The sequence below is a fragment of the Passer domesticus genome, chromosome Z (assembly GCF_036417665.1).
Source record: "Passer domesticus isolate bPasDom1 chromosome Z, bPasDom1.hap1, whole genome shotgun sequence".
Classification (NCBI taxonomy): Eukaryota; Metazoa; Chordata; class Aves; order Passeriformes; family Passeridae; genus Passer; species Passer domesticus.
The window spans coordinates 2385951-2401714 of NC_087512.1; the positions used below are offsets into that span (position 1 = coordinate 2385951).

General features: G+C 42.6%; 1 protein-coding gene across 2 annotated transcripts in view; it reads left to right on the plus strand.

The window, feature by feature from the left end:
• Positions 1–15764, plus strand: part of ST8SIA5 (ST8 alpha-N-acetyl-neuraminide alpha-2,8-sialyltransferase 5) — a 74356-nt gene that overhangs the window by 18795 nt on the left and 39797 nt on the right. For both annotated transcript variants that reach the window (XM_064403246.1, XM_064403247.1), the window contains exon 3: positions 6837–7545. In XM_064403246.1, the coding sequence (XP_064259316.1) occupies positions 7415–7545 (131 nt within the window). In that variant the 5' untranslated portion in view covers positions 6837–7414. The remainder of the gene's footprint in view (positions 1–6836; positions 7546–15764) is intronic.

Below are 15764 nucleotides of genomic sequence, written 5' to 3' on the forward strand. Positions count from 1 at the left end.
ACCCCCCAGCCCTATTCTGGCTGAATGGCATGCTGGGCTACCCTCTCCTCATCCCCACTCTTCTGGGGATGCCTCTCCCTGTAAAAGGCATTTCCTCAATATCTGCCTGCACAGCACTGGATCCTGTAGGCCATATGGTGTTGGATGTTAATAATGGCTGTGGATAAATTACCATTCTGTCTTCCCCATTTTAGGTTCTTAGAGAAAATAAACACCTCCAATTGACTGTACTCAGCTATTTAAATGAATATGTGTTGCAGGGTCTCCAGCAAGAGGTCAACACCACCACCAAAGACTGTGGATAAAAGTTGAAAATTTTCTGACTGATGGATGTACTGGTGGTCCTGTTAAAGAAAGAAACATATGGAATACAGCACTTGAAGTAGTTGGAATATAGCTAATGTCAATGGGTTCGTCATAAATAATGGAATCACAGCTGGGGTTGGAAAGAACCTTAAAGACCATCTTGTTCCAACCACTGCCATCAGCAGGGACACCTTCCACTGTCCCAGGCTGAGTTTAAGGCCTCACTTAAGTCTTTGCTTGAATCACAGCCCTGGACAATTCACTTGCAGCCAAACAAGTATTTTCATTTAACTCCCAACATCCTGAGAAGGGGGAAGATGTATAAATACATTTTTGGCTGTGGCCCTCCATCTCCCTCTGACCATGCCAGCACTGCCTGTAACACAGCTGTAAAAGTCCCAGCTGCTGGCAGAGGTCAGGGGTGATCCAGGCCCTGCCTGTAGTTGGAGCTTATCCCTCTGAGTGGCTGCTGCTGCCCTTGAGACTCTCAAACTTTTTTGGCAGCAAAATGGACCATTGTTGTCTTGGTTTTGCACTTGTTTGTAAGCTGAGCCGTTTCCATGCTACCAAACACGACTTCCAAATTGCAATTCCTGCTGTCTGCCAAAGGGGCTAATAAATCCCACTCTCACCTTTCCTTCTTGCCTGGGTAAATTACAAATGCCCCTGGCAGGAGCTGACTCAGCTGATGCCTGGCTGCAGTGTCTGACTGTTCCAGGAATGGTCTTTATTTGTTACCCTAACACAGGAAAGCACGACCCAGGGATTTATGGCAGATCACAGATCCAAAGGAAGGAATTTGAACATGCCACCAGTTTTATTAATAGCCACCTCTGTGGCCACTTTCAGGTCAGACCAGAGACTGTGCAGGGCTTAAAAACTGAATCCACACTGCCCCAGGAGGGGCAGAATGGTGTGTCTGGTCACAGTGCTGTAAGGATAGAGGTGTCTGTCTCCCAGGTTCCTTGTCCGGGTTCCAGCGGGCATTTCCACAGTGCCAGAAGAGTAAAATAAAATATGCCTCATGAAGTAGGGATTTTTGAAGACCATAAAAGCCAGATGGATTTTTTTTTTTAATTAATAATTTTTGTCATCGACTGAACTAAACATGGACTAGCATGGATTATTTAAAAAAATCATGATGCATCTGAATACACACTGGCTTTGGCTAGAGGAGTAGCTCAGGTGAAGTAGCAGTTAGACTAGTAGTTAGCAATGTGTGTAGCCAGCATTGTAATTAGTGCTGTTGGAGGGTATAATGAGGAATGGCTCAAAACCTGAATGTCTGGGCTGCTTGAAAGATCATGGGAATTGAAGCTGATGGTTAATTCAAGAGGAATATACTTCATTCCTTTGAATACAAAATCACCGCAGAACTGAAATAAAAAGTTACCCTTGTAACTTTTCCTAAATAATTTTCTATAATAGGTCTCTTTTACATCCTGATTATAAGAGCAGAGTAAAAATTTGAAGTTTTTAATTAGCTGATAGTTCAGAGGAAAAGTTTCATTTTCACATTCACATTCATTCTAATTAATGCCACTCACTGACAGAGCAAAACATATTCCAAAATCTGATATGCTCTCTCTGTGAATTAATATGCCATATTACATATTTTTAAAAATATCTGAGATTAGTATTTTCACTTTTTCTGTAAAAATGTATTGTTGAAATAGTGAAATAATTATTAATTGTGGTTTTCAGCATTAGATAATGTGTGACCCTTATTCTGGTCACGGGAAATATTTGTTCATTGTGATGTTACTATTGGAATATTTTCATCCAAAAGAAATACCAATCTTTCAACACCCATTAAAGTGAGTGCTACTAATTCCGGCACCTTCCTTTGGGAGGTTTTAAAGGTGGTTTTGGTGAACTGGGAGGGAGTTATGACTTGTTTCGAACAGAGTCAGGATCACATTTCTTATTTGAGAGCAACTGCTGGCCATGGAAATGCTTTGACCCCTCTGTGGCTCTGCCAACATCTCAGTCCCCTTGAATTGTTGCTAAACCCAGGGCTCTCCTGCAGTGCTCCAAAATCAAATGAATGTTTATTATTGATGATTACTGTAAATGAATTTTGGTTCTGTTTCTTTTTCTCTGCAGAGAGGCTGGGCTTCCACTGTTCTCAGTTACTTCCAGGGCCATGAGCCTGAACAGGACCGTAACAATCACACTTCCTTTGTTTTCTAGGAACATGGAAATACCACTGGGAAAGCAGAAATGTCCTTAGCTCTGAGTTTTGCATTTTGCTACACATTTTAGCAGGCTCTGCTATAAGGAACTGTCAACAGTAAATGTACAGCACTGCAGCCAAGGCAGCCTCTGCAGAGCTTCCTGCCAGAAAACCTTATTTCTTTGAGGAGACATCATTCCTTTTCCAGCAGAGATGATGTCATCAGGGTAAAAAAGGGGTATTTTATGCACTGGGTCATTTTTTCCCCCATAATGGGGCACTATGTGACCCATAACTGGAAGAAAATTGGTCACGATTTAAGAGATGACATAGTGTATATCCAGTGTGCAGACCATATGTTGTGTTCAGTTCATGTCCTCTAATTCAGCTGTCTCCACAGGTAGAAGCCTGGTGCCAAATTAGCCACTGTCATCTCCACGTGGCTGAACCCAACTCAGAAGAAAATAAATGTTTACATCGTAGCTGAATCCTTTCAGCTTCCTTCACTTTCTCAGTATAAGACATATGGATTTGTGGCAGTGATGGGGGACTAGACATTGTGTAAAGCACTGGATTATGCTAATAAATTCATGTTTTATATCTGCAAAAGAATTAATATTGATAAGCATATGCTTATGAGTTTTGTATTCAGCAGAACCTTCCAGCCATATACCTATGTGCCAGCTCTTTGCAAAATCAGAGATCTAGCAGTTTACACAAACATTGTAGAAGCTGTAAATAGACATTATTTAATTTTAATTTAGCAGGAAAATGAGTTGTAAAAACTGTTCTCCTCAAACTGTTTACTGCCCATGATATTCTGTAATGCTGGCTGTGGAGTTTTTTGGTCTGAATAACAGCCATGAAGAGTGGCTGAGCAGGCAGAAAGAGAAAAAAATCCTGAAGGGGAACGTGAATCATGTCTTGTTTTACCCTGAACCTGTATGATTCTGTGAGTTTACATGTTAAGTTAAATGTTCTGTGATTAAATAACCAAGAGACAGATCTGCTGCCCCCGACACCAAATACCCTTGCTTTCAGCTGAAATTAGAATGCATGATAGTCAAACACTGATTCAAATGTCAGGTTCAGTGAAAGATACTTTAAAAAATTCCCAATCAGGCTTGCCTATCAAAAATGAAATTTTCTAGTTCATTTGCATTAAAAAATAAGCTGCAGTTCAGTAGGAAGGGCTGTCCTTTTAACAAAGAGAAAGATATGAACTTATTGCCTCCAGAAGAGGAGTCTGACCTCTACCAGATTTTGTCCTCTTGCTAATTCATCTTTCCTCATCTAGAGCTTCAGTAGCATGGTATTGGCTTCTTTGTCTTTGGATTTAATACTAACTTCTTTCTAAAATAACAAATAAATTCAAACCTGCTTAATTGGGCCTTAAGAGCAAATGATGAGCTCCCATTGGAGGGTGTCACTGTAAGAAGCATGTTTGTGTTTGTGTTAGAGCACTCAGAGTCTCACTGCTCAGGCTGGAGGAGTTTCTTGTGACAGATTATCTCTGGTGATATTTAGCAAGCAGCTCACATGCAATAAATAAAGGCCAGACACGTGTAAGACTGACTGCTTCTGGCAGCTTCATATTAAGATCCATTTTGCCAGATTTGCTTTAGATTTTGAAGTCTGTGCTCCAAGAATGGATGCAGAAATACCCGTTCTGAGCTTGTGTCTGTCGTGCTGGAAATGTTATTAAAGCAGGTGGATGCAGCTCTTGGGGACATGGGTCAGTGTGGACTTTTCAGTGTTGGGGGAATGCTTGAGCTCAATGGCCTCAGAGGGCTTTTCCAATCCTTCTCAGACTCTGAAGGGGAACTGTTGTTGTCTGCTGCTTGTTTAAGTGCAGGGTGTAAAATTATTTTTAAAAATATATTTTTTTTTCTCTCTGCAGAGGCCTGACAGTTTGAAGGAGGCCTGCAGTTTACAAGTCAAATTCTCACCGGGCTCCGGGAATGAGTGCTGACACTGCTCATTCAGCACTTCTGCTGCACTCTCAGACAGCTTCACTCACAATAAATATTGCAGGCAACCTTGAGCATCCTATGAAAAATTGTCAATAGACATCCCATTTCTCTGTGTTTGCACGGAGCTGGTCTGCTTCCAGTAGTGCAGTGTTGTACTGGGCTGAGGGCAGCAAACACATTTCTTTTGCATGTGACGTCAGGAATGATGCCTGTGCAGGCTCTGGCACAGAAAACCTCTCCTATTTTTCATAGATACCTTTGTAGCTTGTTCTTTGGGTCTGCAGCTCTCCTGCTCATAGGTCTCTCAGGTGCTGCATCTTCTGGCCAGTCCTGATATAGCAGAGAATGATGAGAGGACACAGAAAATCAAAGAATGACAGAATACATGGGCTGTTTGCTGCAGCTCAGGCTCACCATCACTCCAGGAGAAAGAGCTTCTGCCAGGCTCAGGAATTTGGTGCATTACTGCACAGACCTCAAGGGAAAAAAAATCCCTTTGAATGGAGGGCAGTAAAAGTTGAAAAGCTGAAAGTGTTTTCAGCAAAACCTAGGTGATATAAGAATCTGCAAAATCAGTGTCACACTTACAGAAAATCATAGGAAGCCAAATTCTAGTCTCTGATAATTTAGTAATTATCTCTGATAATGTAGCTGTTATTGTAAAATGACTCCCAGAGCAACTGAGGCAAATTTCTCTGAGTTTTCAAAACTATCCGTAGAAATCAAACAGTTCAAATCATTAAGTAAATTTTCCTTCATTTCTGAACTTACTGGCTTTGACTAAGCTATTGCATACAAATCTGCCAGTGTAGTGTCTTGTGGGGTCTCAGCCTGGGAATTTTGATGGCCATAGAGCTTTTCCTTTTCCTGAGAGGGTTTTTGGTTAGATCCTTCAAAATGGTACAGTTCCTATATGGAAACCGTCTCGTATAATGTGAGCTGATGTGAACTGATAATTTAAAGAAACATATTTGGCCCCAGAACTGATGGGTTTGACAAGAGGGAATCAAACTACTTTTAGTGTTTAACTTGCAGTCCCCTGGTGTATGTATTATTCCCAGTACAGTGCAGAGTTATTTATCTAACCTAAATATTGGTTTTCTTTCCTTTGTTCTGGAAGACCCTGAATGACAAAATAGTAAAAGAGTGTTTCCAAGGAAGTATCAGTATGTCCTTGCCCTCTACCCCTGCTTTTCCCTGGATAATCTTTGATCTGACCTGGGGTTCCCACTCTATTTATAAGCAAGGTGATAATGGGAGCATTTAGCAGGGTTCAGAAATAGAGATGTGGGATTTGTGAGAGGAACTGAGGCAGGACATACCTGGGGCTGGATCCCTAAACCTTCTCTGCAAAGTCAGTTGTGACTAAAATGCTGCTCTCCAGCCTGCAGGAGTTCAGGGTGACCAGCTTCACATCTTAAACACTTGTGTGACTTTTGTTGCTTAAAATTAGGTAAGACAAAGCCTGATTTAGCCATTGTCTGTCTTGCCTAAATTGCTGTAGGTCATGCTGAGGACTAGCCCTGTCTTTAAGGATTGTGTTGAAAAGGTTGCACAAAGTTACCTTTGGCCCTTCTTCACACAGTTACAGCTGAAACAAAGTCCATGAACACTCTGCTGCTCCACACAGCTGGGCTGCTGGCACACTAGAGCAATTTGCATACACTGATTTAACTGTTGGAAAATCTATTCACACAAAAATCTTCCTATTCTCTTAGACAATGGATCTTTCCCCCCCTCATTGTGTTGTCAAAATCCTTTTCCCATCTGTTATTGGGGCAAAACAACTTCCTAGTCTGGATATTTCATTCACAGATAAAGCTTATATTGGAACTTGTTTTAGGATTGGGGCAGATTTTGCTCCCAGTGAAATGAACAACAAAACTCACTGTGAGCTGAATTGAGCCTCTCCTGAAAATGGGGGGGTTTTAGACAAGTTACGATGGCTGTGGACAAGGTCTTGTTGCTCTGCCCTTTCAAAAGAGAACTGTGTCTAGTTTAGGAACAATCAGAATATTTGTCTCTTTAAATGAATGGTTCTTAGAGCCTGCACTGAGAGGCAGGCTCCCTCTCTGCGGCTGTGAGGCTACTCAGAGCCTCCAATAAATCAGCATGCAGGCACTGAGAGCTCTGTCCTTGAAGGGATGCACAGTGACCTTGCTCATGCTTACTCTGGAGGAATAGGGGAAACAGAGGAGCCCAAATAGTGAGCAGTGTGGGACTGAAGGCTCTGCATTCTGCATGCAAATGCCACAGCGCCGGAGCCACGGCACGGACGGCGCGCTGCTACACAGAATGCAGCTCTCCCGCTAGCCCGACCAGACTGCTGCTGCTGTGTTTCTTTTTTTATTTTTTTTTTTAATTTTTTTTTCCTCCTGCAGGGTTCTGAATGAAATCCTCATGATTGTTGCATGCTTGTTCAATAATAGCAAGCCCCAGTCACGTCTCCTTGTGAGCACATTTGGTCGGAATCACTGAGCAGAAGCAGAGAAGAGCTGACGACTATGTGCTTCCAACGCAGGTTGCCGGAGCCCCGTGTTTGCCATTGGCTGCAGTTCTCTGGTTTGTGTGCAGCTTCCCCCATCTGGAATATGAAAATGGGATTGAAGTAGATAATTGCTAGCAGCGGGTTTTCAAGAGAGGCTTAGAGGGAACAGAATGCCTCTCACACAGCACAGGCTGCCTGCGCTGAGAGAGCTCTGAGAGATGATTTTAGATGTTACCCACGTCTGAATCTCCTGGAAACTTTACCATGGAAGCAAGCCACTGCGCACAGTCCTGGAGCTAACATCCAAAAGGGGCAAGGAAGGGGCAGCAGGTCCAGACAATGGGATACCTTGTCCTTGGATTGCTCACAGAAAAGCCAGCAGGCATTCCCCTCCGCTCCCCAGCAAAAAGGGCATGAAGGTGGCAATGAACTGAATTTTACCCAGCGAAGCTTCAGTGGCTTTTAAGAAGGATGGGATACACTGACCCTTCATCAAGCCGGGATTTGCTGGGAAACAGAACTTTGTTCTTCATCTTCATCTGCGCCTTTGCCGTGGTCACCTTGCTGCAGCAGATCCTCTACGGGAGAAACTATCTCAAGAGGTAAGGGGGGATCAGAGGGAATAGGAAAAGTTGTCTGATCAGACTGAGGGGAGATGGAGCCCCAGGCAAACCATTATAGCACTTCAAACCACTTCTCAGTATTTTGCTGATGATAACAATATCTTGTCAGTCTGGGAAGCTGCATCCAGCATCTGTAATGTTTGTTAGATTATGAGTGGAGGATATAGTGTTTTGTGAGTTTCCTGGATTATGTTTTAATCCTCAGCTGCGGCAAAAATATGGGTTTGTATTCAACTTAAACAGACTCGTGCCACCTGAGTATTTGCCCCTTACAAGGTTTCCCACTCTGTGTAAGTTCAAGCTGAAATGGCTCGAGAGGCTGAATTGAAGTAGCATGTTCATTGCTGAAACTTCAATGTCTTTAGAAACAAACATGCAGATGCTGCTCCTAAAATCAATATTAGTGTTCCAGATAACTGAGAGAGCACTTTATTTTTGCACTGCTGTGTTCTTATGAATTGCTGCTGAGACTGCTTCACTGTAGAGCACATCAGTCTTTGATCTGAAAATGCTCTTTTCACAGCAAACACCGATGGGGCTCTATAAATGTTTAACCTTGACCCATGCAGAGTTTATTTTACTTAAACCTAGTTTGAGAAGTTACAGCTTGCATGATTTTATGAAGATGAATGTTTCCCTTACGTGCTTTGAGGTAAGTGTTTCAGTTGTGTAGGCAGCTGCTGTGGAATTTTTTACTGGAATTAAGCTGCATTCTGCCAGGAGAGAGAAATGGTTTGGTTCTTGCCTTGCTTGCAACTCATGTAGTTGTTTGCCTTGTGCCAAGAGCAAGCAAAATGCTGGCAAATCAGCCAACATTTCTCTCTGGGAGGGAAAAGCAAGTATGATATTGATATGTTTAGACAGGGGTGTTGTTTTTCCACGAGCAATTTGTGTGCCTTGTGTAGCACAAGGCCTTGTCTGGGGGACTCTGATTTTTTTTGGGCACCTCAGCTCCAGAAAGATTTGACTTCCTCAGCTGGAAGAAACAAGAATGAGCAGAAGAGTAGAAAACATGGGGGTTTTTTTGGCTCGGAGAAAATGGGAGGGGAGAAAGGATAACTGACTTAAAATACTCAAAACTTAGAAGAAAAAAATCCAATAAATACCTGTCTCTAAACAATCACAAAGTGAATGTTTAGAGAGAGTTATTTATTGTTTTTGTTGTAGCAGGAAAGATTTGGATTTAATCAAGATGGGGAACTTTTAAAGAAAATAATTACCTGAGGAGGTATAAAATCTCCATATTTGGGGAGTTTCAGGAACCTGGTAGGTAGACAAGGGTAGTACTAAGCTTCCTCAGTGTTAAGAATATGATTTTATGGCCAGATCAGGGTCTCATCTTGCCTTATTTTCTCAGTTTTTCCCATTTGTCCTGGAGGCCTATCAGTCCTACTAACACTTGCTTTCCAAAGTCAAAATGACTGCAACAGGGTTAGAGAGAAGAAAAATAAATCACAAGTACAAATTGAAATGAAAAATGGCAGAGTAAAGAAAAAATTATGAGAGGATGCAACCAAAAACTCTTCCACTGAGTGATCTCTGTGGCCTTCCTCTGTCCTGCCTCATGCCCTGGGAACCTCTCCTGTCATCATAAGGGAATGAAAAAAGGTTCTTGTTCAGTTCCTGGGGTTGCAAGGAGAAAATCTGGTTCTGAGCCCTCTGCCATCAAAGAGTCTCAAGTAGGAAGATAAGCATATATTTTGTCACTTGGACTGGAAAATATTACTTTTTAAAAATTTTAATTACAGCTTGTAATGATTTGTTTCTTTTACTTTTTTCTTTGTTTCTTTTTTTTTTTAATTTTAATTAATCATGTGAAAATAGTCTCATAGAAGGCTCCCCTCACTCAGTACAGGATTAAAAAAAAGCACCTCAGCTCCTTTCTGCTGGGAATTGGCAGTTTCCATCTTCCATGGAAATAAAAATGCAAGATGTGGCTGTAAGTTTTTGGTGACAGAAAGGTGATTTAAGAAGCAGCCTGCATTGTTACCACAATATTAATATGAAGGTACTTATTTTTTTTCAGCTTTCCTTTCCCTCCCTCTCTCTTAACACCCTGCAGTACCTTCTGGTGAGCATTCCAGGGCAGTCTCATTGCCAGAGAGCTCTGTGCAGGGGCAGCTGTAACCTTTAATTACTCTTGCACTTCACAAGCCTCCGGTGTTAAGCCCCCTGCTAGAAGCTGATTCCGGCTGTGAGGCTCCTTGGACATGTTTTAACTTGTACCTGGTGGTTTTGGAGAGGCTCCTTGGAGAGGGGAAGTGGGATATTTATAGCCCTGGTGCCACTTGCCAAGCTGGAGCTTGGGGTCACTGCCTGAACCCGCGGCCATTTATTGGCTGGGATTCCACGTGCTGTTTGTTTGGGATGCCTTTTGCCTGCATCCCATCACCTGCAGCAACAGCAGGCCCCATGGCCTCCTCCCCAGGCAGCAGGAAGAAATTCCCCCATGTATTTGGAGAAACCTGAAAATTGCTCTGAAGTACTATTTCAGTAAGCGTACAGTGCTTTTAAGTCTAAATATAACGCCAGGGTAGCTCTTTTCTCTGCAAGAAGATGGTGGAAATGGGTAAAGGCCATCAAGGCAGGGAAGTGTGATCTAAAACAAGCAGCTTGGGCACAATGCAGCTGACAGCACAGACTCAGGACTGGTCCCAAAGAGCAGAGTGGAGAAAGATATCCTTTTCTGGGAGAAAAAATGGGAGAGTTTGCTGCGTGGCTGTAAGCTGTGTCATGCCACTTGCCCTTACAAGCAGGGAATGGGCTGGTTTGATGGCCATGAAATCCCACCTAAGGCTGTCCATGGAGGTTCAGGGTCCTGCACTTGCCCACAGCCATGTTCCCAGGGAATCTGTGTTGGGGGCAGGACTGTGGACAGGAAAGGATGCTCCAGGAAATAAACTCTTCTCAGTGAAATTTGATAAGGGGCTCAGCCGCTGGTCAAAGTTCTCTCTTTCCTCTTATGGGATGTTAATGAGAACAGTGTAGAGATTGAATTTCTAGGCATTCACACATTTTTAACCCACTGTGTAATGTTCCCCACTCCTTCCTTTGCAGTTTTATGCAGTGTCATTGGAAAAGAGAATCCTGTTCACCTTCTTTTTTGCCCCTTTTCAGTTTTCTCCCAGGTGGGATGGGGTGTGGGTCCTCTCACCAAGGCCAGTGCCTGATCCCTGTAGTTGCAGCTGAAGTCCTAACAGGAGAGTCAAACCACAAGCTGGAGAAATGACATCGGGAAGCTCTGGTCTCTGTAGCTTCTGATCCCAAGTAAAAGGGATGATGAAATGAGATATAATTAAGGGACTTTAATACTGATCTCTGGGGTAATTATTTTTATTTTAGGATTAATGTGATGATTAAAAATCCACTGCATTGATCTGCTAAAGTAGGTTAAATGCTGTGGTCTTCTGCTTAAATCCAGAGCTGCCGCTTGCTTTTGTATTGACTCATCTTTCCAATGCTCGCCTTTCAGCTGAATTTTCTTTTGAATCAGATGCTCAGCTGAGGGCTGGCCTTTTTTTGTCAGCTCTTGTTTGGCCAGCAGGGAATAATCCTGGATTACATCAGGAAACTGCCACTACAGTAAAAAATGGTTGAAATCTGTCTTCATCTCCCAACCTGTAGCATGGGAGAGATCAATAGGACAGTCTTTCCCTTTGGCAAGGGGAAAAATATCAGAGCAATACTTTGCTATATACGAATATTCTGTTGGCAGGAAATTCATTAAATTCTGGATGTTTTAACAGACTCACTTCTGCACAGGGAGAGTGTCACATGAAGAAGGGAATCTGCACCTTTAAAACTCCCTTTTTTCAGCTGAGTGAGGAGAACACATTTCTAAAACTATTAAATACTCTAAACAAATATTACCTCAGGGCCTGCCAGAGGGTAAATAAAAAATTGCAAAGAATCACACAGCAAGAATCAGCAAACCTTCCCATGCAGGCAGCCTGTATGATTTGGAAGATTTATATCTTCAAAATGAGAATAAAACATCAACATATGTGCCTTCTTACTAATATCAGAATCTCATGACTTGAGGTAAACCCACCAGGTTGTAATATCTTAGGCAGCTTTTATTCAACAGTTGCAAATCAATTCCCAGGCATCCTTACTTCTTTCCTTACCATATAAGATTATTTGTGATCACTTTCTGCACTGCATGGACTAAAGGAATAAACCCAGAGAAAATGAACCTGAATGACACATTTAGTCTGAACCCCAAAATCATGCCATTCTTACAGCAGGGACAGCAGGATTTGCAATGGGGACAGGAAGCTACATGTGGCCCAAGTTGTATTTTGTCCTAAACTGTTTTTTTTGTCCTAACTACAGCCAGCTCAGGTCAATTGTGAGCTCCTGCTCCATCCCTGGCACATGCTCCCCATGCCAGCTCATAGCGTCCTGTGAAAGTGTTAACCATAACCTAAGACCATCTATTCCTGTGTTAAAACTCTCCTTCCACTGAAATATCTTCCCCAAAAGGCGTAATCTGAAGGTCGCCTAGTGAGTCATCTCTCTCTGGTCACAGAGCTCTGTGCTTCCAGCTCTAACCAGAGGGAATTACTACTGCACAGAAATTACACGTATCCTGTGAGTCATCTGGATGAATCCCTGACAAGGTGCTGGGCAGGTCTTGGGTTTGGGAAGCTTTCTTCGGAGAAGAGTGCTGGAATATTCAGAACAAAGAAAAGTCTTCAAAAAATATAAAACACACAAAAAAAGTGTGTTTACGGCATATGGACAATCACCTTAAAGAGGCCAGATCTATCTGAGCACAGCAGGAGAAGCTGAGACTCTAACCATGCCATTCCTGCTACAGGGCATTCCCAAGACCATTTCATGCCATGCAGGCATCCCTGTTGCCAATGGGGTGGAGGGGGCAGAACCAACAGGGAGCTGGCAGATTAATTCAGCTGTCTCCAAATTTATGGGATCACAGAATCATTGAATGGTTTAGGTTGGAAGGGACCTTAAAGCTCATCCAGTCCCACCCCCATCCACAGCAAGGACACCTTCCACTGCACCAGGTTGTTCCAAGCCCCATCCAGCCTGGCCTTGGACACTGCCTGGGATGGGGTTGCCACAGCTGCTCTGGGCAATCTGTGTCACCACTCCCACAGGGAACAATTCCTCCTTACATCTACCCTAAATTTACCCTTTGTCAATTTGTGGCCATTGCCCCTTGTCCTGTCACTCCAGGCCCTTGTAAATAGCCTCTCTCCATCTTTCTTGTTGTCTCCCCTCACATGGTGAAAGGCCAAAAGCTTCTCTTTTCCAGCTGAACAATCCCAATTCTCTTAGCCTTTTCTCACAGCAGAGCTGCTCCATCTCTCTGATCATCCTGGTGGCTTCCTCTGGACTGGCTCCAACATGCTGATGTTCCTCCATCCAGAGGCTGGATGCAGTCACCCCATCCCACTTGTGATCCCATTCCCTTTCCCACTGCTGCTGTTGGTTGCTTTAGGCAATTCTCCTGAATCCAAAACTTTTTCCTTCTTCTACTTAAAGCATTGGGGATTTTTAACCATGATTTTAATTTGCTTTTAAAGGAGAGCATCAAGTAGCTGAAGTTTTAGTACTAGAGTGTTAGCATGAAATTAACATGAAATGTTATTTCCTCCCCTGTGCTCCCTGGCAGTGCTCCCCATGGCCCTGATGCAGAAAACCAGCAGGGTTTTATATCCCTGCTCCCTGTATGCTGTATTTCTTGCACTGTTTTGTTTCATCTCTGCTGTTGAGATGGCAAAACCACCTGCTAGTCTGGTCTGTGAATTGCCAATCCTTCTCCACTCTTCAGATGACAGTAAATTAAGGTAACGAGCATCTCTTATTTCAGTGTTTTACATGTGCAAAATTGCATTATCCCAAGTGTGTCACTCCTTGGTGTGTTACACCATGGTCCTTCCTGACCTCATATCATGAGGATTGTGTCCTACAGGGTGGCCTTTGGACACTTTCCCTTTTTATTGTGGCTGTGGCCACCCAGCAGCTCCTGGGCCAGTGTCCACAAGCCCACCTGCGGCTGGTTTGAATCATCTTGGGCTGTAGGAGCTCTCCAGAAACTTTTTGCCCTGGAGCAGTGAATTATAGGTGCCCTCCCTGCAGACAAAAAGTGGCCATTGCCCTTACTGATTAATTAATCTTGTCTTACTGATTAATCTTACTGATTAATTAATTGTCTTACAGAGGCAATTAAATCCTGATTGTAATTCATGTAGCACACAGTAGCAGCTTCCTTCAGTCCAACTTTGTTGTGTGAAGATCTAGGCCTGCTTCTGTCCATGCAAACAATCCTTCGTGTGTATTTGGCTGAATGTCTGGGTTAAATCCTCATTTTACACAGATCTGTTGCCTTGGTATGACAAAGTAATGGTTGAGTTTCGCCAATGCCCAGCGTTCAACACCTTTTCATCCAACATGATTTAACTGCTGTGACATTTCTTTTAGAGAAGAAATGCCATCAACTTGCTTTATGATGCTTTGAAAAGAATTACCTACTTGGCCTCTTTGTATGCGTGCAGGTACACAGTTCAGCTTTGCCTTCATTTGTAAAAAGCCAAACCCACCACCCTGTGTTCCCATTTTGGGTTGTGCTCCACCCATGTTCCCCACAGCCCCACCCCAAGGGTGTGATGGACCAGACCTTGATCACTGATCTGTGCTGATGACCTGGTAACTTGGTATTTTATTTTTGACCCAGTTGGGTCCTGATCGTTCTTACACTTGCTGGATTTGGCTCAGGCATAATCACTGTACAAAGCTTTGCATTTTCTTACTTCCACTGTGCTTCATTCTTACCCTTGATTGCTTTTTCATTTCATTTCTCAATTTTTAATTCAAGTGTATTCATTGCTCAGCAGTCCATGTCTCCCTCAGGCAAATTGTGGACTTAACCTCTCATTTCTTTGAGGCATGCTTGCCCTCTGTTTCTTGCATCCATTTTGCTTTTCCATCAGCCCTGCAGATAGTTGATGTCCTTTCACATCCATTTTATTTGGTTGGGTTTATGCTTTAGTTCTCAGGGTGAATGCCTTAAAAACAACCTCTGTCACTGGTTTGGCATTTTCTATCAGAACAAATACAGCCAAAACTGGGCTTTTGACAGTCCTAGCTGAACATCTTAGGCTGTAAATATTTGGAAGGGTTGACTAAGTGGCAGGAGAAAACTACGCCATCCATTTCTGTGATGGAGAGAGAGAATATTTGCTACTCCTGTGCTTGGCACTGGGTACACACTCACTGACTATGAATGCATTTTGCTCATTGTCTCAGCATGAGCCCTGAGGGCCGTGTAGGGACACTTGACCTGATGCTGAATACATTGGTACTGGAAACTTGAGATGCAGTACAATTATTTTAGTCAGATCTCTTGTGGTGTGGTGAGATTTGGAACCCACGCTGCATCAGGCATCTACCATCTCAAATGTCAGAATTTGCTGGTATCTTAAAACATTTGGGATTTCCTGTGAGTGTCTCTGCTCAGGGCTCAGTTGTTTTGTTGTTTGTTTTTTTTTTTCTTCTCTTGAAAACCACCTCCCTCACTATAATTTCATTCTGTTCATTCTGTTGTTGGTTTTGTGCTGCACCTCAGTATTTCAAATAATGATAATTCAATTATGAATAATTATTAATAATTATAAATGTGAATAATTATTACCAATAGGATTGATAAAGATTATCTATTACTCCTTAGATGTTTATCTTGCAGCCACAAATGAGAAAAGGTAAGATTGTAAAGGTTTAGAAGGTATCCTTTGATGTTCTTGATGTCCTGGCCAACATTAGATCCAGTTTAACCCAACTATTTGAATGTGTTTCATCCTTCCTGAGAAGTGACTTTAGACCAAATTTTTTCATATATTGCTTGTGAATATCTGATGCAAGATTTAACCCAAATGTGAAATGTGCTACATGAAACAAAGCCTTTTTTCTGTGTAATAATGGTTATAATCCAGAAGCTTCCCACCTATGTTTCCAATTTTTCTTTTTACACTAGTCAAAATATACTCCTCCACCATTTTAATACTATTATTTCCCTCTAACATAAAGAGCCAAGCTTGTCCTTGGTATAATTCTGTAAGGCCAAGAGTGTAGTAAAACCAGACATGCTCCTTTCCCACATTGTCCATCCATATTTTGTTTTTTGTGGGGCCCATGTTATTTAATTTCTTCCTTTTGCTCTGAATATACCATTC